General features: G+C 44.2%; 1 protein-coding gene across 1 annotated transcript; it reads left to right on the top strand.

Moving 5' to 3' along the window:
* The first annotated feature begins 2,310 nt into the window (after nt 1-2,310).
* On the top strand, nt 2,311-20,560 carry DHCR24 (24-dehydrocholesterol reductase). Its single transcript, XM_044430305.1, has 9 exons — nt 2,311-3,108; nt 8,495-8,650; nt 11,922-12,027; nt 12,816-12,934; nt 13,029-13,292; nt 14,880-15,023; nt 16,412-16,609; nt 16,766-16,944; nt 17,935-20,560. Exons 1-9 carry the CDS (start codon nt 2,878-2,880, stop codon nt 18,086-18,088), a joined length of 1,551 nt encoding a protein of 516 aa, XP_044286240.1. The 5' UTR covers nt 2,311-2,877; the 3' UTR covers nt 18,089-20,560.
* Nucleotides 20,561-21,344: the final 784 nt, after the last annotated feature.

Here is a 21,344-nt window from a genome sequence, read left to right as displayed (position 1 = left end):
CACAACCATGATAATGCAAGATTATACACTTGCACAGTAAGTTGTATGTGTGCACTTGCATGCATTTCACTGCTCACTCACATGCATGGACATCAATGCATGTGCAATGACATGTGGGAACGCGTTAATGCTGTCCAGAGACTTTGTGAGCCGTCCAGAGACGTTCCTAGTAATGGGATGGCATAGAAAAACTTTAAATAAAGTAAAATAAAAAATGTACCTTCATGAAAATATTTTTGCAATCAGAGATGCAAGCACATCATCAGACGAGTGCATATGATCATTAACACACACACTCATATGTACATTATAGCAGATGTACACGACAGCTATTGCACACACCTACAACTGAGGAAACATGTGATGAAATGCCTTGGTTTCTTGCATGCACGTCTTGTCACCTGGTGGACCCCTCAACTGCCTTGTTTGAAAAGCCCAGGTGCAGTGGATGCCAGCATGCCTTTGGCAGCATTAAAACTAGTCTAGCAACTGCTCCAATCCTTTGGCCTAACTCTGGGGCTCCTTCTCCCCTCTCCGCTGCCAGTGCCTGGGCAGGATGAGCAGCAGATGAAAAAGTAGCTGCAATGATGAAGACACACACCTCCAGGTGGCTCATCAGTGGACTTCTGCACTAACCCTGAACATCAGCCCCATGAAGTACCTTGAAATTTCTATTTCATTGGGAAGCAATTTAAAAGCTTTATGAGAAAGTAGGGAGCTCAGTTGTCTAAGAGCAAGGGAGAAGTACTTCTTAAGAGGGTGAGGTTTCAAGTATTAGAGATCCTCTGTGAAATCTTTAGTGCCTCAAACCAAGAGCTCTGCTAATTCTCCCCCTCCTCTCATTCTGGCAGACCTCCTTGCTTTGCACAAGGAGGTCGCTGTGCCAGCAGATTCTGAACTGGAGCACTGCTTCCAGTATGGCAAGCACCCAGGGTTTGCAGATGGCTTGTCTTATGCCATGACATCATACCACAGGGTAAGGGGCCGGATTACAATGTTCTAGACAATGTGCCACAAGCCTGCACGTGGCTTGAAAGGGTCTGCCTATGGAGCTGTGCCAATGCCTGGCTGCTATTTCATCCCAGTGTGCCAACTGTATTTCTGCTCAGTGATGGACAGAATGCAACCACAATGCGGGTTTAATGCAGTGCTTACATTTCACACAGAGAGGATAACAGAGCTGTGGAAACCCTGCTCCCCCCCTTTTCACTTCTCTCTGTGTGTGGCAGGATAAGGGTGGAACTGTCTGCAATCAATTAGACATGTGAAAAACAACCACCAAATCTCTCCAACAAGATTATTGTGGAATCTGCAGTTGCAGACAGTAAGTACTGTAGTTTTTGGATCAGAAGAGAGAACACTCGTGCTAAAGTACACATCTTTAGGATCCAACTATACATGAGGATAGGGACACTTTTAAAACAAGCTTTTAAAACAGCTTCCTTTTGAAGAGCAACCCATCTATCAGCAGCTGCGGGTGGTAAAGAGCAGCCATCTTACAGAAAGTAACAATCTCAGCCGCTATCCCTTGCCCTTGAACGAAGAGTAGAAGCACCCCTCTCCCCACATTTCCTCTGAGCTCTACGGCTTTGAGGAAGGACAGGAAAGAGAGGTCCGCACGAGGAGACGGTGGTCGCCCCCACAGGCTTCTGTGCAATCCGCTGCCGGGGATGGGGAGCATGGTGCAGCCTAGAAAGCAACCTCATGCGACCGCCTCGGCCGACCCTCTCCCCAGACTCTTTGGTCTTGCCCTACGGTAGACAATCCCCAATTGGCTGCCCTCCAGATGTGTTGGACTTTAACACCCATGCTTGCTGGGGGATGCTGGCATTTGTAGTCCAGCCCATCTATCGTCTCCGACCAGAATGGGGAAAGACTACCCCTGACCAGCAAGGTCTACCTGCATACGCTGAATAGCACTGGTTAATACCTATGATTTCCCAGTCGAAACAAGATCAGCGAAAAAGAACAGAAAGCGTACGCCTTTCGGCGCCCCAGCCAACAGGTGATTAAAGCAAAAAGATCCGCTTGCTACAACTGCTCAAGAGGGGATTTTTGCCCGCCTCGTGCCTCTTCAGAAGCACGCGGGTGCACCGCTGCTGCCGACCCTCAGCCACGCTCCCCCACACCATCTGAAGGCCGGCCCTCGCGCCTCCAGCCAATCCGACTGCTCTGCGCCTGATCCGATCCTAACGGCGCTTTCTCATTGGCTGGGCAGGATCCCTCTCCTCACCGCTGAGGGAGCTGCCCAGCCAACCAGGAGGCAGGTGGATTGCCCGTTGATTTGGGCAGGGGAAGCGAGTGTTCTGTTGCTGTGATGAGTTCACGGGGGGCGTTTAGCTGGTGGGTGCCTAGGATCGGGTTCCGCTAGGCTGGGCAAAAGGGAGCAGTTCAGGCTTTTAAATAAGGGAGAGTCTGCCCTGCAAGCCAGCAGCGTCGATGCGCTGTAAAGATTTGTGAGCTCGCGTGCAACGGTCCGGCGAGTCTGAAGAGGGAAGGTGCGGACGCCTTCACTGGTTCTTCGGAACACACTTTCTGAACATAGAAAGGGTCGTGGCTAAGAAAGCGGGGGCTCATCTCTTCCCCGTTCTAAGAAGAGTTCTGGCAAAGAAGGCGGGCGTCCGCCCGGAGTAGGGGGGCTGCTGCACGCCCGGACTCACGAAAAGGTGTTAGCCGTTGTCCTTGGCGGTGAAGAGGAAGGGTGTCGGGTGGGGAAGGAAGAGTTGGGGATACGCTGACCTTTTGGGGTGCCAGCTGCCGGCACAGGTGGCTGCTCACTGGGCGTTAGAGCGGGCGTGGGCGAGCTGAGCGATCCGGTGAGCACGGCTCGGGGAACGAGCGGATTTGAAGACCTCTTGCAAGGGAGAGAGGCTCGAGATGGGCCCCCTGCTCTCTCTCGGGGTTGGGCTCCTGCTGCTCCTGCTGTGGGCCCGCTACAAGGGGATCGCTTATGTGCTGGTCCATCACCGCTGGATTTTCGTGTGCCTCTTCTTGCTGCCTCTTTCGGTCCTCTTCGACATCTACTACCAGTTCCGCGCCTGGTTTGTGCAGAAGCTTCACAGCGCGCCACGGCAGCATAACTTGCGAGTTCGCAACATCCAAAGACAGGTAAGGAGGTGATGTGTGTGGCTGAGCCAGGGGGCAGGGCATAAATGCTTGGGGACAGAGAAGCTGAAGGTGCAGTTGTGCTTTTTGTACTGCTAAGTCAGCCCTTCCGTTTTTACCCCTTTGCTGGTACAGAGATTCTACCATAGAAGAGAAAAGGTACTAGAACTAGCAATAATGTTGTTGTTGTTGTTGTTGTTGTTAGAACATTTCTATGCCGCCCCTTGCCGAAGCCTCGGGGCGGCTTACAACACAATGAAATACAATACAATACAAAATAACAATATAAAATTAAAATTAATAATATAAAATAAATAAATATAAAAATAAACGATATAAAAGAAGTTATAAAAGAAAAGTTATATTCATGTTCTTAAAAAAGAAATCCAAGCTGCATCTTCCAGTTCTGCCTGAATACTCACAGTAATAGCTGTGATGAGTGTTTTCCCACCCCCTTGTGAGTTTTTGATGTGTTTTATTTTGATGTGATGGTAGAAACCTAATATAGAAAAAGAGAGGGAAAGTGTACCCCACATTATCTTGCTGTTGATATCACTCTGGTTTGTATTACTTGGACCTCTCTCAGATGAAAGCATTGTCTAGACAGATGTTTCCTTGCCACAGTTCTAGTGCAAAACTAAGTTGGAAGTGCAGGGAAGGGCACTTACAGGCTAGCACCAGCTTTTTGCACATCTGTTGCTCACTTGGACAGTACCAATCATGCTGAATCTGTTTTAACTCTTGGTCCTCTGATTTTTAAAAAAAAAACATTTAAAAAATATTTTATAGGAACTTGTGGCAGCAGGAGTCTTCCGAAGGCTATTTTGCAATAATGAAATATTCTTATGTGATGTCTTAAAAACAACAATGAAAAATACAGAAATAAACATGCACACACAATCAGGGGATGACAATAAACAATTACGTTTTGAGAACCTTCCCAAAAAACCTTTAATGTTGGGCCCTAATGGACCCTCAGTAGCAGCTCATTCCAGAGGTGTGGGGTCAGTGTGGAAGAGTCCTTTCATTTGGGACTGCCAGGGTTATTAGATTCGAGCGTGACCTGTGACTAAGTACCTGTTAGATATCCTTTCAAAGTTACTAGCTTGCAAGAAAGAAAGGAAATTTTCTAGCCAACTTGACTGCCTGACAGAGCTGCATTTCTGTACTGGTGTGGTGGAGGGAGCTTCCTCCCTTTAGCAGCTGTTTTGGTTTCTGGGTTGGACACAGAGGAACTTACTGTGCATGCTCATGTTCTGGTGAGCCTTGGCTATGAGGCGAGTACTTAAATCTAAGGAAATGTTAGAAAATAGTCAACTCTACAGAAACCATTGATTTGGAAGCATACCGATGGCCGTAAGCTAATTTAGAGAGCAACATGGCTCTTTGATCTAATAATGCTGAAACAATCTTTACTCTCTGTCATCTGCACTGTCATGGGTAGCTCTTCGGCAAAATTCAGCACTGTCTTTTCACTGTCAAAAGGTTTCAGCCTTGAAGGATCAAGTTCCTACTAGAATTGGAGAGCCGCTTTAAGCTTGTTCAAGCTATTTGCTTACCAAGCCCAGAATTGCCTCTTCTGACTGGCAGCAGCCGTTCTGGATCTCTAGCTGATCATTCTTAACACTGGAGATGCCACAGATTGAGCCTTGGGCTTTCTACAGGCACTGCATATATTCTGCTGCCTGCCCAGTCGCATGGCATGAGTGGGTGCCACTTCCAGGGGAAAAGCCAAGGGAGCTTTTGTAAACAAGAAGGTATTTTCTTTCTCCATGTTTGTCAGGAGGCTAAGAAAGGGCTTTCAAATGCCTTCTTGGCAGTTAGAACTGTCTGAGTGTGATTGTTACCCAGTAATGTGATCCCTTGGAATTAGGTCACACATTTGTAGCAAATATGAATTCAGAGACTTGCGATATTCTTTGGTATATTTGCACATATCTATAATAGCTTAAGCATAGATGGGGACTTGCTGCACTAACATCCCAGCAGATTCTGCTCCTCTGTAGGGTACAATGTCCCTTTAGACAGCTCATGATGCTTCCAGAGCTCCAACTCGGCTCTGTCTGTAACTTCAACTTAATCGTGTTTCAGTCTCCAAGGACCACAGCTGATCTAGATACTTGCATTTTCATAGTTGTTTGGCACATCTCTTACTGGAAGTGGGGCAGAAGACAATGGGGGAAGAGGCATTTGTTAAGATTTGCTGGCGAATGATATAAGAGACATTGCCCTCCAGGTGCAAGGGATGACAGCTTGTATAATCTCCAGCCACATGGCAAGTCCTGTGTGCTGGAGGTGGTGGGAATTTTAGTCTGAATACATCTTGAAGGTACCAGACTGTGAAAAGCTGGCCTCTCACACTTTGGTGATCTGCCAAGTTAATCTTGTTTACTCATTCTTGATTTTCCATTAATTCCAAATCTTTTACATTCAGAATCTCTAGACAGTAATATAGGGGATCTATGGAACGTAATTTACACAAATTTGAAATCTCACTACAGTGCATTTTAGTAAGCTAATAGACCTACAGGCTTAGCTTGCAAATTTGAGTTAAGCATGTGTAATTGAAAGAACCCCATATTGCTTGCTTGTTTCATGTCTTCCTATCATATTCCCTCTGATGAAGTTTAGGTTGTAAACACATGGAGGCAGGTAGCTTGGCATTTCTCCCCAATCTATTATGTACATTGGTAATGCTCCATTATAGTAATAGTGGTAATAAAGGAATTTGTCATGGGACACAAACGCTGGAGGGTCTGAACTGTGGCTGTGCGAACAAGCCGAAAGTGGCTTATGGCCAGGCACTAGTCTGCCCTCCAATTCTACCCTTTAACTGTAAAACTAATTAAAAAAAAGTTGTGTGGGGCTTGCATTTGACTGATGAAGTATTGCTTAATAAACAAGGTAAGAAGATTGTTGATGGGGATCAACCAGTATGGTCATGCTTGGCCAGCAGTTTGCCATCTGCACTGGCTGCCAGTCCATGCCAGGCCCAATACGAAGTGCTGGTATTAACATTTGGAATCCAAAGTGGCTTGGAGCCAGGTTACCTGTTGGATCACCTCTGATATTAACCTGCCTGAACCATCAGATCATACTTAGTGGTTCTTCTGAGGGAGCCCCAGTGGGGAAAGTCAGGTGGGTGGCAGTGAAGAAGAAGCCCTTTTCAGTAGTGGCATCCCAGCAAAGGAATGAACTTGCTAGGGAGACTTGCCTGGCACCTACACTGTTAGCTTCAGTCTGTGTTAAATTCTGTATTGCATTTCAAATCTTTATACTGCACTCTGGACTATTTATTTTTTATATTGTCTTTTATGTTTGAAATTGCTGTGAACTGCCCAAAGAGCTTTGTTCTAAATAAAATAATAGCCAGCTATTTAAAACGTTATTTAGAATGCCAACAGAATCAGACTAATTCAGAAATTCTTCTAGTAGACTATACTTCACTTTCCCTTGCAAACTTTTTAATGGGCTGGATCAGAGAAGCTGTCCTTTCTGCAGGAAATGCAGTAGAATTGATCATACTGGCTCCCCAGTTTCCTCTCTCATACGCTATCTGAAACTAGCAGTAGCTAATAGATTAGCTCTAATTACTGTAGTCTACTTGTGAAAGATTTAGAATGGGAAGGAAAATGCCATTCTTGCAAAGCTTTTTTTCCCCCTAATTCATTGTGCTTCTCTGTAATTGTAGTTCAGTTTACCTTTGATTGACAACTTCTAGTTGATTAATATCAGGGGTTGATGCAGACACAACATTCCCAGTTATAGTATATCTTCACTGAAGGAGTAGAAGAGGAGAATATCTGATTTTCCAGCCCGTTCCTGTGTGAATTCTTCTAGCCTACATGTTCTTCATTGACCATTGTAATGTTCTGCTGCTCCGGAGTCCCCACCTCTCACGGATCTCCTGGTGAATCCACACCCAGAACTCCCCACTCCCAACAACCAGGGAGCAGACACACAGGATTCAGCACATGCCCATCCAAGTACCTGCAGGAAACAGAACTTTGTTGAACATAGAACATACAGTAGAAGTGGAGAATGTAAAAGGCAAACACTCAGCAAGGCAGACACACACACACAAGGAAAGGGGAATTGGAAAGCAGCATAGAAATACAGAGTTCAAATCCTAAACATAATTCCCAGACCTTTTGACCATCTCAGATGGTCAAACAACAAAGCTAGCTGACCTACCACTAATATAGAATAGAATACTTAGCAGAACTTTCTCACAAGCAGCATAGCACAGCACTGATGGGCAGAGCCAGTGACAGCAAGTGGTTTCTCTCCGAAAAGGGAACAACCACCAGGCTAAACGCTCCCCTTTTATTTCCCCCTCCCCTAAACAGTCAGAGCCCTTGGTTCCATGGGGTGACATTCCCAGGTGGGACCAGTCAAATCAGTGCCCCCCCACCTTTCCAGTGCCCTTCTCCCAGGCATGTGATTTGTCCTGTCCTTGAATGATTTGCAGTACCGTTGATGTTTTCCCAGTCCTTCCTCTGCCTGGCCTAGGCCCAAAGTGACCTTGGGACCGCTGCCTGGGCTCTGAACAACCAAGTCTTGCGTTAACTCTTTCCTTCCCCTTGCTAATTAGAGTTCCCATATTAACCAGGCTTTGTGATAGGTTTCAGACTTGGTAGGTTTACTACCAAGTCCCTATTCTACCATATTTCCTTTGCACCAGGTCTGCGTTTTACCAAAATTAGTAAAAGTCATGTCGGTATCAGTGGATCAGCCAAGATGGTGATGTAAGAACTGGCACAACTATGGGTTTTGTGCTTCTTTGCTATATTACTTTTTATGCTTAGCTGCACTCAGTGATTCTGGGAGGCAGGGGAATGGAATGCCACTGAATAGATGAAGCTGAATCTGCTTTAGCTGCTGAGGGATATGACACAAGTGACACTTTTGCTTATGGGTTAATTCTTCTAGTTAATTTCTGAAGTCCATGCCTGATCATAAACCCAAGGATTAGAGTTTGTAGTACTATAGCAGTGGGCAGTATAGTTTAAGGTGTTCAAAGCTTTGGTTGCAATCCATCCTTGTAAATTTAATTTCATTTTTTACATTATTATCCTTGGATGTGAATATGTTGGACCTGGGTTTACAAAGGGTCTTAGGGTTCTGCTCAAGGCTCTCTGATTTGAGTGGAGGGGGGGTAGGGTTGGAGTTGGAGGTTGTCTCTAATTCAGAGGCCTTGGCTCTACCACAGAAGTGGTGCTCAAGTCCAGTGCTTCATCCATGTGTGTGCCACTGGATTATAGTCAGAATCAATTTTCTCAGTTGAATGTCCGTTTGCTAGCATTATATGTTAGCACTTTCAAGCTGGAGAACAGTTTTATTTGCTATATATACATAATCAAATCGAATCGGTCTTCCTTTCTTGTAGGTACGAGAATGGAAGAAAGAAGGCCAAAAGACATATATGTGCACAGGCCGTCCTGGCTGGCTTACAGTGTCACTTCGTGTTGGAAAGTACAAGAAGACTCTTAAGAATATAACAATCAACTTGATGGATGTTCTAGAGGTAGATACGGAAAGACAGGTAAGCTTGAAATGTACACTGGCATTTCAGTTGGGCTTTCACATCAGACAGGTATGGGAAACTCCAGTCCTTTGGTCTGATTTTTGTAACTGTTTTTTCTGCTTTTGAGCAATCTGTTCATGAACATTCCATAATGCTTCAGCAGCAGTGGCTAGGAAGCCAAACACTTGCATTCTGCAGCCACGTACATTTTAAAGTCTGTAAGTATAAGACCAAGAAGGCAAAGCAGGGCCAGGAGCAAGGCAAGGTCAAAAAGGACAAGGAGGGCAAGACCAGAGTCAGGAACAGGAAGGAATCAGGTTGGTTGAAAGCAAGGCAAGGCTAGAGACAGGATCAGGACCACAAAGCAACCTCCACAAAGGTCCACGTTGCTGTGGCAAAACTGAGCGGCATGGAGAAGCCTTTCAGAGAGCCTTCAGAGCTCTCAGCTGCACTGCATGATCACAGAGGCACTGGTCCTTTCAGGGACATGCAAGGTGACTCACACTGCTCATCACCAGGCTACAGATCCTGATGCTATGAGATAAATGCAGATAACTGCTTGCTTTGAAATTATACAAAACAGCAGCCTTTATCTGTAACCATTCCACTACAGTCTGGGTTTAGTCCCAGTTCTGGAACAGATTTGGTCTTGGGCACCTGGATGAACGACTGAGAGAGGGCCAGGGGAGACCCACGTGACCTCAGTGGCCTAAAGCACCCATTACAAACTTTGGTTGGTGTGCCAACACAACCATTCCTGTGTTAGCCTAGTGGAAGTCTAGCAGTAGTGATCCTTGCATTGGCAATGTCACAATTAGACTATTATATTAAGCTCTGTTTGGGGCTGCCTGGTTCAGAAGCTGCACCTGGAGCAAAATGCAGCAGCTCAGGTGCTCAGTGGAACACCTCGCTTTGCATGTATTACACAGGTGTTACAAGAACTGCACTGGCTGGCTGTTTGCTATTCAGCCACACTGGATGTTTTGTTGCTAACATCCAAAGTCCTAAACATCTTGAGTTCAACCTAACAAACTACCTCCCTCTAGACACCAAATTGATTCCTTGCATTTTCTAAGGAGGCTTCATTGGTCATTTGATGACCAACAGTGTGTCATCAAGTAACAGTACATAAGCAGGTTTTCTTGGTATTGGAACCTATGATCTGAAACACTCTCTCCTGTGAGGTCCAAAATATGGAAACTGGAAAAATTGAGAATCCCCTTAAAAATGCATGTATTTCTGTTTACTTGGACTTTCCTGACACATAAGCATCCTGCTCTGTTTTGCTGCTTTTATAACGTTTTAGATGAATTTATTGGTTTTATACTGGTTTTTAAAATGTGAACCACTTAAAGAGTGGTCCTGTGGGCCACTAGGAAGCATCTAGAGCAGTGATGGTGAACCTTTTAGAGACCGGGTGCCCAGACAGACAGACGGACATATTGGCAGCGGACTGACTGGTCATGCGACAGCTCAGACAAGTTGCGGCTAATGAGTCACGGCTCGTGATGTCATCGCCTGGTGCCGCTACTCCTTTCCGAGCATGCGCATGGCCCCTGTGTGCACTGTTACCTGATTCTCGGCTTCTGGCACGAGTTGGCTCATGTGCTGACAGAGAGGGCTCTGCGTGCCCACTATGGCAAGCGTGACATAGGTTCACCACCACTGCCCCAACCCTACCGTGGTGCACACCCCTAACCCTAATACAGGGTGAAATTTCCATTGAAAAGAGGGCGATTTTGAAAAAGCCTTTCTTGAGTAGCTTTCTCTGCACAGCTCATCATTTCTGCACATTCTAAACACATTGCAACCAGCAAAATCATGCCAGGACACCTCGATTTCCTAACCCTAACCCAGTGATGGTGAACCTTTTAGATACCGAGTGCCCAAACTGCAACCCAAAACCACTTATTTATCACAAAGTGCCTACAGTGCAATAAAACCTGAAAACAGCCAGTCCAAGCAAATATATACACATACTTGGCAGCATATTGACCAGCCATGCGAAAGCTTGGATGAGTCGCAGCCTATGTGTCACGGCTTGTGATGTCATAGCCTGGCACCACTACTCTTTTCTGAGCATGCACATGGCCCCTATGTGCACTGTTAACCTATGCTCGGCTGCTGGGGCAGCTTGGCTTGCATGCCGACAGAGAGGGTTTTGCATGCCCGCTATAGCACGTGTGCCATAGGTTCGCCACCACTGATCTAGAGGGTCACTTAAGGCATCACATTCTAGAGATGAAGTTGGAAACGTGCTCCGGCCTCACTGCTCAGGACCCACTCAGCATCAGTGCTGAAAGAGCAATTTTAACAAAGGGCCTTGGGTGGGGGGGGGGGGGGGCTGGGGCCTGCCAAGGTACAGCGTGTCCTGATGCTGCTCCAGCCTCTTCTCCTCATCAGAAGCGCCACAGGCAGGCAGAATCAGCCGCCAAGCTGGTTTGCAGATGGCAAGAAGAGTGCTGCCTTGCTCTTTCTCCCCTGCATAGCATGCCCATAATTCTCAGATGGCATGTAAGTGCTTTAAATAAAATAAATTGGAGTATCTCTGACTACATTCCCTACTATTAAATGCAGCTTTGTCTGCTAGAGCTGCTAGAGAAACTACTGTTTTGCTCTTCCACATAAAGTGCAGTCATATGGTAGCAATTACAAGCATTGCACATTACCCATCATGTATAAGCACTGTAATTCGTAATGCTGGTGTGTGTCTGTACTAATATTAGCTGCAAAGCCCCAATTGACCACCTTCCCTTATACTGACCATCCCAGGATTTCACATTGACTGCAGATTCTTTGCTTGTTAGTCCCACTGAGGAATGGCAGGGCCTTTTCTATGGCAGCACCCCTGCTGTGGAACTCCCTTTTGGTAAAGATTCAGCTGTTGCCCATGCTAGGTACTAGTAAACAGTAAACCTGTTTATTTGTGCAGGCTCTGAGGATACAAGCAAGTGCTATATTGGTTTTTTGGTCAATTGTGTTGATGGTTTATTGTACTTAATTATATGTTTATTTATATTGTAGAGCTAAAAATTTAAAAATTACGTTGTGTGCTGTGTTTTACATAGATAGTCAGCTGCCTTGGGTTTTTCATGAAGAAGGGTGGAGTATAAATCAAGCTGATTTTTAAAATGCTACATTTTCCTTGTGTTTCTTGATGCATAACACCCAGGGTGGCTTTCAGAGTTGTAGGTAACAGAGGTTGGTCTGCAAGCAGCAAAAGTACAGTACAGGTTTGTACTGATCAATGGTATTCAGAGTGTGCTATGTAAAATATGTTCTGCCATAGGTTGTCCGTGTGGAACCTCTGGTGACAATGGGGCAGTTAACAGCACATCTCAATCCCATGGGCTGGACCATTCCAGTGGTACCGGAACTTGATGATCTTACAGTAGGTGAGAGTCCTTGGGTTGTAGGCATGCTTTCTGCTTCTCTTCAGATGCTCCACATACTATGTTAGAAATGATAATGCTTCGCCACTGAAAGCAAACCATCCCTGAAATGCCTCTGTGGTGCTTAAGATCTAATGCTGTGACACCTCTCCCATGAACATTACGGTGGTACCTTAGCTCGCGAACTTAATCCCTTCCATGACTCTGGTCGCAACCCAAATTGGTCATGACCCAAGTCAAATTTCCCCATAAGGTTCAATGTAAATAAGGTTAATCCTTATTTGAAAACAACGTGACAAAAATTTGAAACATGACAAAGAACAATAAAGCTCACAGCCATCTCCCCCCCTCACCCACCCACCCAGCACGACCACAATCGTGCCCGTCTTCCCTGCAGGAGCATGACCGTGATCGTGCCCATCCCCCACCCCGCTGAGCATGATTGCAGCCATCTCCCTAACCCCCCTGCAGCACAACCGCGATTGTGCCAGTCTTCCCCGCACAAGTGCGACTGAAATCACAGCCATCTCCCCTGCCCCGAGCATGACCGCGATCGTGCCCTTGCAGGAAAGACGGGCACAATCATGATCATCACCCAATGCGGGGTTCGCGACCTGAGGCAATTTTTTCCTGAAATTTCTGTTCACGACCCAATTTGGTCGTGAACTAAGGCGTTCGTGAGCCGAGGTACCACTGTATTTTGTTCCTTATCAGATTTCTGTTCCTTATCAGATTTCTGTATACATTTAAAGTAAGATTCAGCTGACTCTTGTGCATGGTTTCTTGCTTAGGTGGCTTGATCATGGGGACTGGCATTGAATCTTCCTCCCATACTTATGGACTATTTCAGCACACCTGTGTGGCTTATGAACTTGTCCTTGCTGATGGAAGCCATGTGAGGTGTACACCAGTAAGATAATTTACTTACACACAATCCATGAAATGTTACTATGCTGTATTGATTATGTGCTGCTATACAACTTAGTTTGCTGTGCTTTTCCTAGGACGAGAATTCAGATCTATTTTATGCAGTACCTTGGTCTTGTGGTACACTGGGCTTCTTGGTTGCGGCAGAAATAAAGATGATCCCAGCAAAGAAATATGTGAAATTGCATTATGAGCCTGTAAGAGGATTGAAGACTATCTGTAAAAGATTTGCTGAAGAATCTGGGAGGAAAGAGAATGATTTTGTGGAGGGTCTGGTGTATTCTTTGGAAGAGGCTGTCATAATGACAGGAGTTTTGACCAATGAAGCTGATCAGAGCAAGGTAACATAATTTATTTTTTTCACTTACTAAGATCAATTTGCCTTAATCTGTTGTAGATGCAAGTTTAGCATGTTGCTTCTAAACTCAGATGATTCATCTCCTTGTGTCAATACTTCTACTAGTGTAAGTGTCATGGCTTCACCGGGTGGATCCTGAGGAAAGTAGAAGCATTCCTCAACCTGATGCCCTCCAGATGTTCTGGATTACAGTACCCACAAGCCCCACCAAGCATGTCCAGTGGTTGGGGATGATGAGAGTTGGGAGAAAAAATACCTGGAGGGAAGCAGGTTGAGCAGAGCTGCTGTTGAAAATTCTATGTTGAACCTAGTCTCCCTTATGGAACAATATTTTTCCTGGTTCTCGGAGATAAGGGATGAATTTTTAAACAAGTTTAAGCCTTTACCAATTCTTACTATTATGATTTTTTGCAACATTATTCAATGTGACTAAAATGGAGCTTCCAGAAAGCAACTTTGGCTTTGATCCAGCAGAATCCTTTCACAAACAGAAAGAGTGACATTGTGGCAGAGCTTTTGGAAACAGAAGAGAAGAGGTTTTATCTGCTTGCCCCTGCAGCCTTCCATGCTGCTTCTCATGCCATTTAGACATTCTCTCAACTCTCCAGAGCTGATTTCCACAGGGATGGGCGAACCAGTGTGAATCACATGCACTTTCCATTTCTGGGAGCCAAGAGTTCTCAAAGTTTTTTGGATCTGGCCTTTTGAATCCTCCATGGAACAAACCAGTTTAACACATTAAGTAAAGACTAGTAGAAAGCAGTGCATTCCAAATCCATCCTTGGGATCAATCAGTGTCTTAAACGCTAGGCCTATTTCTACAAAAACGTGCCATGTTGAGAGTTTCCATGAAATGTATATATATTCCATGACAAGTCCTTAGAATCTGGGTAAAATCTAAGTGATCCATCCACTCCATCAAATCTTCAGGGCACTGATTCTTTTGAATGAGTGATCTTTAATACAATTTCTTCCTACTAGAAGAGGTGCATGATGTTTGCATTCTGGATAGTCTTTGGCCACAGAAGCATTAATCATACTTGTCCAGTGGTCTGTCCTAAATATGTTGATAAGTGGACTGCATTGTGTGTCTGTACATAGATGACCCGGCTCCCATGTTCACCATAAACAAGCCACCGTGCTTTGTTTCCGTCCAAGCACATGCTGGGCCCCATTTGTCTAATTACCTGCCCAATCAGGATTTGTGTCATCTAAACCTGGAAAACATGGCTTGTTGCAGGAAGAAAAAGCTTTTAAATAGCATAGGCCCTGGTTTATTTGAGGACTATTTTCCATTCCAAAGGGCTCTGTCTCCCAGAAATGAATAGCACAACAAGCCCCGTGTGGGCCAGTAAATAGGCAAAGGGCACCCAAGCACACACTCTGACTGAAGTCGGCATGGCTTGTTGAGGTGCAGTGACCATATACAGGAGCCCACTCTTTCTGGTGTGTCCGGTCAATTCACTCTGACCAGTGATAGATATTTGCCTAATATCATTAATGGTTGACTACTGAATCAAACAGAGTTGTTGCTGGTTTTTTTTAAAAACTTCCTGTGCTTCCTCTTAAGATTAATAGAATCGGGAAATACTACAAGCCATGGTTTTTTAAGCATGTGGAGAACTATCTGAAAGCTAACAAGACGGGAGCAGAATACATTCCAACAAGGCATTACTATCACAGGCATACACGGAGCATTTTCTGGGAGCTCCAGGTAAGGTGCTAATTCATACAAGTTTATAATGGTGTGGATACTGATTATGATGCTGACTGTTCCTCTAAGCCACAAACACTTCCTTGCCCCTGCTAATGATATGCTTACAGGGCAATCCTGTGGTCTCTGGTATAGCATCCCAGAAGCTTGAGAGAGATCAGAAATCTGTTGCTGAGGTCAGAGAGGCGAGGAGGAGAACCAGTCTCAGAGTCCCCTCTTTGTTCCCATGGAAAAATCCAGGCCTTTCACTGCTCCTTTTTTGGAGAGGAGGACAATGATGATCAAGGGAATGGTGTGGGGGCAGAGCATGGGAGACTAAGGATCCAGAGCCCTCCCAGCTTCTAACCGTGCCCCTGATAGAAGGACACATTAAGACCAGCCCTAGAGTTGGTCCCCCTGTAAGCAAAGAGGGGGAAATGCAGAGGCCAGCCAGGCCAGCTGGAGGCCAGCATAGCATGCCTTTGAGAAGGTTGGGGTGTTGCAACACAGAATAGGATTGTTCCCTTGATCGGCAAAGTGACAGGAGTGGCTGGTCCTTCTTCATAAAATACGGAATTGAACTGACCGTGGTATTCTTCCAAAGAGAATAGTATTTCTTGTGTTAAACCTATTTGCTAGCTCCAGAAAAACACTGACAGTCCTAAAACACTTGGTTGCATAGAGGTGGTCCAGTGGCAGGCTAGTTAGTTTCTCATTCGTGCCAGTGAGCTGTCCACCGGCAAAAGGGAGAGTGTGACATTGGGATGGTGGTCCATGATACTGGGCCTGATACTTCTGCCCATTGATTCTAGCGGCAAAAATAACTGAGGACCTATTGGTCGAAAGGCATCTGGGTTCCATAGGAAATTCATGGTACAATATTGAGGCATGGTTTTTCTTGAAGATATCCCTTCCCATGCTAAGAATCCACTTGCTCGCATACGTACCTACAAGTGCTACAGTAGGGGAGGAGGGGTATGGCAGAAATGGCTACAGCGGTGATCAGCAAATGGACAGTATCTGGACAGTGTATGTGCACCTGTGCACACTTATCCTATGGAACACAGCGACACTCTTCTTGTCATCTTAGCCTGCATTGCAAAGCTTCTTCTATTCTCCCTGGTCCACCTTTTTCTGGAAGGCAAAGACCAGTTCAGTAAGATGTTTATAAATGAGCCTTTCTGCGAAAATGAAGCTGTTTCTCTTCCCTTTTCCTTCACTCCCTGGAAGAAAATGTTAAAACAATGATCCAAAGCAGATCTGTATTTACTGTAGTTGTAATTTATACTGTTTGGGTATAGAAATGAGCACCATTAATAATGGCTGAGTACCGTTCACTGATTTTTTAAGTCTGTTATGCAGATCTGAAATGCACATTTTCTTAGTATTTGTATTTGTATCTTTTATAGGATATCATTCCTTTTGGCAATCACCCTATTTTTCGCTTCCTTTTCGGCTGGATGGTTCCTCCTAAAATCTCCCTTTTAAAACTGACCCAAGGAGAAGCAATTCGAAAGCTGTATGAGCAGCACCACGTGGTTCAGGACATGATGATCCCCATGAAAAGCCTTGAGCAATGTATTGAAACTTTCCACAGTGACATTAAAGTAAGGACACCTTCCCTAACTTCGCGGTGGTGCTTGGCGGCAGGTGCCTGTTGAACTGAGCATGTGCCGGCTGCGGTATTCAGGAGGGGTGGAGGGAGGCTCCTCGGAGCGACCTTGTGGCAATACTGTGACACGTGTATATTTGCCCTCCACTAGGTTTATCCACTGTGGCTGTGCCCCTTCATACTGCCTAATAACCCTGGCATGATTCATCCGAAAGGAGATGAGGCAGAGCTGTATGTAGATGTGGGAGCCTATGGAGAGCCCAAAACGAAACATTTTGAAGCCATGGCTTCCACCAGACAGATAGAAAAGTTTGTAAGGCATGTTCATGGGTAAGCGTCTAAGATCTTAAAAGGACTTTGTAATGTTCTGAGCACTTCCTGATAGTAATCTGTTTACCTCGGGCAGCAAATTGTAAATTAACATCGTATTTGCTACTTTGATGCATTTTGAATGTTTAAGTGAAGGGGTTGTCAGGCTAGGTAGGCCATGGTCACATGGCTTGTGTGAGAAAACTATGAGATATACATTGAAATGGCTGCTGTGGTGTGTGGATAGTCATAAAATGGCTGTCTTGGGGTAGCCAGTTAGGAAATGTTGGGAACATCCATCACTCCTCTCTCTCTCTCTCTGTGCTCTCCCCCCACCCCCATTTCCCCCATGCGCACACACCTACACACCATTTTTCCATCTGTCCAAATGAATGGCACGTGAAGGGAAGGTCCCTGCTGAAGAACAGCTAAGAGTCAGCCCTCTGCCAAGAAACCTGTTGAATCAGGATCCTTCATAAGGAGATGGGCTTTTTCATTGACATGGGTTTTTTTCCTATCTATCTATCTATCTATCTATCTATCTATCTATCTATCTATCTATCTATTTGGAGAACTTATATGCCGCCCCATTCGCATAAGCCTTGGGGCAGCTTCCAAACCATAAATAAATATAATTGATACAATTTCATAAAATTATTAATTACATTAATCTGTGCAAATTAATGGAGAAATTACATCATGCATGTATAGAAGAAGAAAACATAATTTGGCAGGCAGTGCACTGTCAGATTTCAGGTATAAATGCTTTAAATGAAATGCTATTTTCAGTGCTTCCAGTTTGGGTGTCTGAAGGCTACTACACAATTCCAAGTGTGTTTCTTTTTGTCCCAAATGCAGAATTATTCCTATGGAGTGCTGCTGGGGAACACAAGGCTAGGTCAGACCCGAACAAGTGGTACTGGTATTGGCAGAGCAGCTTGTTCTAAGACACAGACAGTAATTGCCATTTTATGATAGAGATTTCTAAGACTTGTTTCTCATTTTTTCCAGTTTTCAGATGTTATATGCAGATTGCTATATGACCCGTGAGGAGTTCTGGGAAATGTTTGATGGTTCCCTATACCACAAGCTGAGGAAACAGTTTCAGTGCAATAATGCTTTTCCAGAGGTGTATGATAAAATCTGCAAAGCTGCAAGGCATTAAATCCAATTCACCCAAGCAAGGAATCAAGGAGACATTGGATTTAACAATAACTAATTTCTGTGCTCCTAACAAAAAGATGTTGTTGCTGTCCCAAAGACTTCAGGCATCATTAAGAGTGCATACTCCTCCCTGTTTATCAAAATATAACTGGTAATTTCTTTTAAAAACAATCTATACCCTTCATAATGTTCTTTTTTAAGGATTCCATTTTTAACCTATCTGGTTTAATTAGCTTAGCTATTGATCTGCATTGATTTGTTTAGTGATCTAGAAGGGAAATGGAAAAAGCAGAATCCTAAAGTAGAACAGTGACTTCTAGTTAAAATTACACTTGAACTAGTAATTGCCAGTGGGAGTTTTCTGAGAGATCTGCTGCTGCAGATGTCATTGGATGTCGTTCCATTTTTAGAACGTGGCCTCTGTCTGAGAGTAGCGTCGAATGCAGCTACCAAATAAGACTGCCTTGCAAACGTCACAGTTGCCTATGCCACATTGCTAACCTCACCCAGGATTTCCATGAGCACCGTTTGCATTAGACTCACCTCTATAAACCTGTCTGACCACTTTCGGACTTTGTTTTTCAGGCAGTTTGAACCAGTCCACATTCTTCTTAGCTTCATTCTTCACTCACCTTTATATATTTCTTTGGTGGTTCCCCTCAAGGTTTCTTTGCAGACAAAGACTGTTTCTGGCATGCAATGGAGAAGGAGGGCATTTATATCTTTGTTTTGCCTGTTTATAAAATAGGTTGTTTTTGTCACAGTATTACTGGTCTTTTAGCACACCCTGATGAGCTGACGGGTTTTTCTCAGAGGTTCTCTTACAAGACATGGAATATGTTACACATATGTATACTTCTTCCTGTTAACAGGTTTATAATGTGCTTGTCAGAAATGCAAGACTAGTCTCACTTTTAACTGAACACAGAAAGTATTGCCACTGATTTGACATTGAACTGCAAAGAGATTTCATTTTTGTGCCTACCTATTCTATGCTTATTTCATGAAATGTAGTAAATGGCAGTGGAGTTTTGTATAGTAGAAGATCACGTACATCAACCATGCACTGAAAGGCAAGATATTTTTCTCTTGCCTTTTCAGTTGTCAAATTGTTTCAATCCCTTTACAGAGATATTTGTTGTGGGACTCTTCCATTTCTACTAAGGATTTTTAGTGCCTTAAACTGGAAGAAGCCTGGATCATTTTCAAAAGTTCAGTAGCAGTTAGAAGTGTGTACGTGTGTGTGTGCCTGTGCAAGAGACAGAGAACCTTTCTTTCCTTGCTGGCCAGACTTGTGCACCACACTTAGGAGAAAGGGAGTTGGAGGCCTTGTATCATGCAGCCCACTATTACATATATTTAATCAAAGACTCGTTGAGTTGGTAGGCCTTATTTCCAACTAAGAACACAGAGTTGGAGCTGTAGAGGTACAGAAGCCAAATTCTCAAGTAGACAACATGAAAGACTGGGTATCATTTCTTCGTTATCTTCTCTATTCCTGTCTGGGATTTCAAATGTTAAAGTGCGGCTGTTTTCTTTCCTGGATTAATATAAACTACTAATTAGATTAAACTTTCTAATATTAGTTGGGTAAGTCTCTTTAAGAGACAGGGTACCAATACCTCCAACATAATTTAACGCTTGATCACTTTTCGTTCAAGCCATGAAACTTGAAGCTACTGTTTTACATCAATAATCAATTTAAGGGGTCTTGTTTAATTACTGCTTTACATCAATAATCAATTTAAGGGGGTGGGCTTTGTTTTGATTTTAGTTACACCAGGTCTAGCCAAAATGTGATCCAAAGACTAATTATTTATTTGAACATAAGGATAAATCTTTGGCTTGATAAAACATGCCATATGAATACATATAAGCAACTGTCTGTGGGGTTTGATTTACAGTGCTCAGCTGAAGATTTTATTTATCAGAGGGCTGGTTGCGAGCAAACTAATGAGATCTTCTAGTCATTCAGAAGTGCACACATGATCACATTGTGAGCCATTGGACAAGTATTTCTTGAGAGGTAAAGACACTGCTTACAGTTAGGTGGTCCTGTTCATATATCTGAAAACCACTCTCATGATGCTTGTGAGAACAGAAAACGAGGGAATCTACAAAAGGCCACCATAGCTATGCCAGTGTGTTTGGCATAAGTTGAATGCAGAAATGGACTGGAGAGTTAAAGGTAATCTGTGCTCACCTATTTCTGTAGGATATGTCTTTCTTTTGTGCCACACATGGTATCACAGGTTGCATCTGCAAGTGTGTGGGTTGTCCTCTGTTGTTGCAACTATAGTACAAAGAGACAGCTCACTCAGATGTTCTAATCTAATGCCAGAAGCAACAATGTACTTTATGTTGCAACTGTCAGCTGTTCTCTGCTGCTGTACTTGGGCAGAAATTGTGGTATTACCATATAAATGTTATTTTGATGTGGCCAAATAAAGTTGTGTTGAAGACTTTTATTGTATATCTAGTATCACAATCATTTAGTATGTATGGACGACCTGTTTAGAACTTTCATGCTCCCAGGACCCCAGCTCAAATTTGCCGGGTAGGTCTGCTTTTCAGAATCATGCATTCTGCACTCACATTCCACTTCCACACCATAGGGCTAAGGGGAGGAGCACTTGGAATAATGCAGAGACCACCTAAACACAATCCTTAGGCTGCTGTGTCCCTGAATCCAGTGGACTTACTGGTCATCTTTTCAGAACCTATTGCTGCGTATTGCTTCTTAAAGAACCATGCCTTCATTGGCCCACAGAAGGTCTCAGAAGTCTACCTTGCTGACATTTCCCACAGGGGTCTGACCTGATTACCGTTCCAGGCTTTAGTGCATCATCACACATTACTTTGTTTAGATGGGATAATTTTTAAATGGCTAAAAGAATAGATTAGAGAAATGCATACTAAATGTCTATTCATTTATTTTAATCCACCCTATAACAAAAATACTCTAGGCGGATTTTATAAGGCTAAAAGAATAAAAGGTAATTCAAAGAATGACAGCATAGGATAAGCAATGTAAAACAGATAAAAGCCACGGCAATATTAAAGGGCCTCAGAAAAAAAACATTTTTCACCTAGAATTGAAAATGCACGTGGAGGTACCAGGTGAGCAGGGATGGAATAGTCTGTAAATGGGGCCTGAAAGGCCCTTTCTTGTAGCCACCTACCTAACTTGTGGGACAGCTGCAGGCAGCCTCTGCAATTGACCTAAAAGCCCAAATAAGCCGAAGGAAGGGAGCTTC

This window comes from Varanus komodoensis, unplaced genomic scaffold, assembly GCF_004798865.1.
Source record: "Varanus komodoensis strain SLA01 unplaced genomic scaffold, ASM479886v1 scaffold20_1, whole genome shotgun sequence".
NCBI classification, from domain to species: Eukaryota; Metazoa; Chordata; class Lepidosauria; order Squamata; family Varanidae; genus Varanus; species Varanus komodoensis.
The sequence above is the reverse complement of the archived record's forward strand: the minus strand, read 5'-3'. Positions and strand labels throughout refer to the sequence as shown.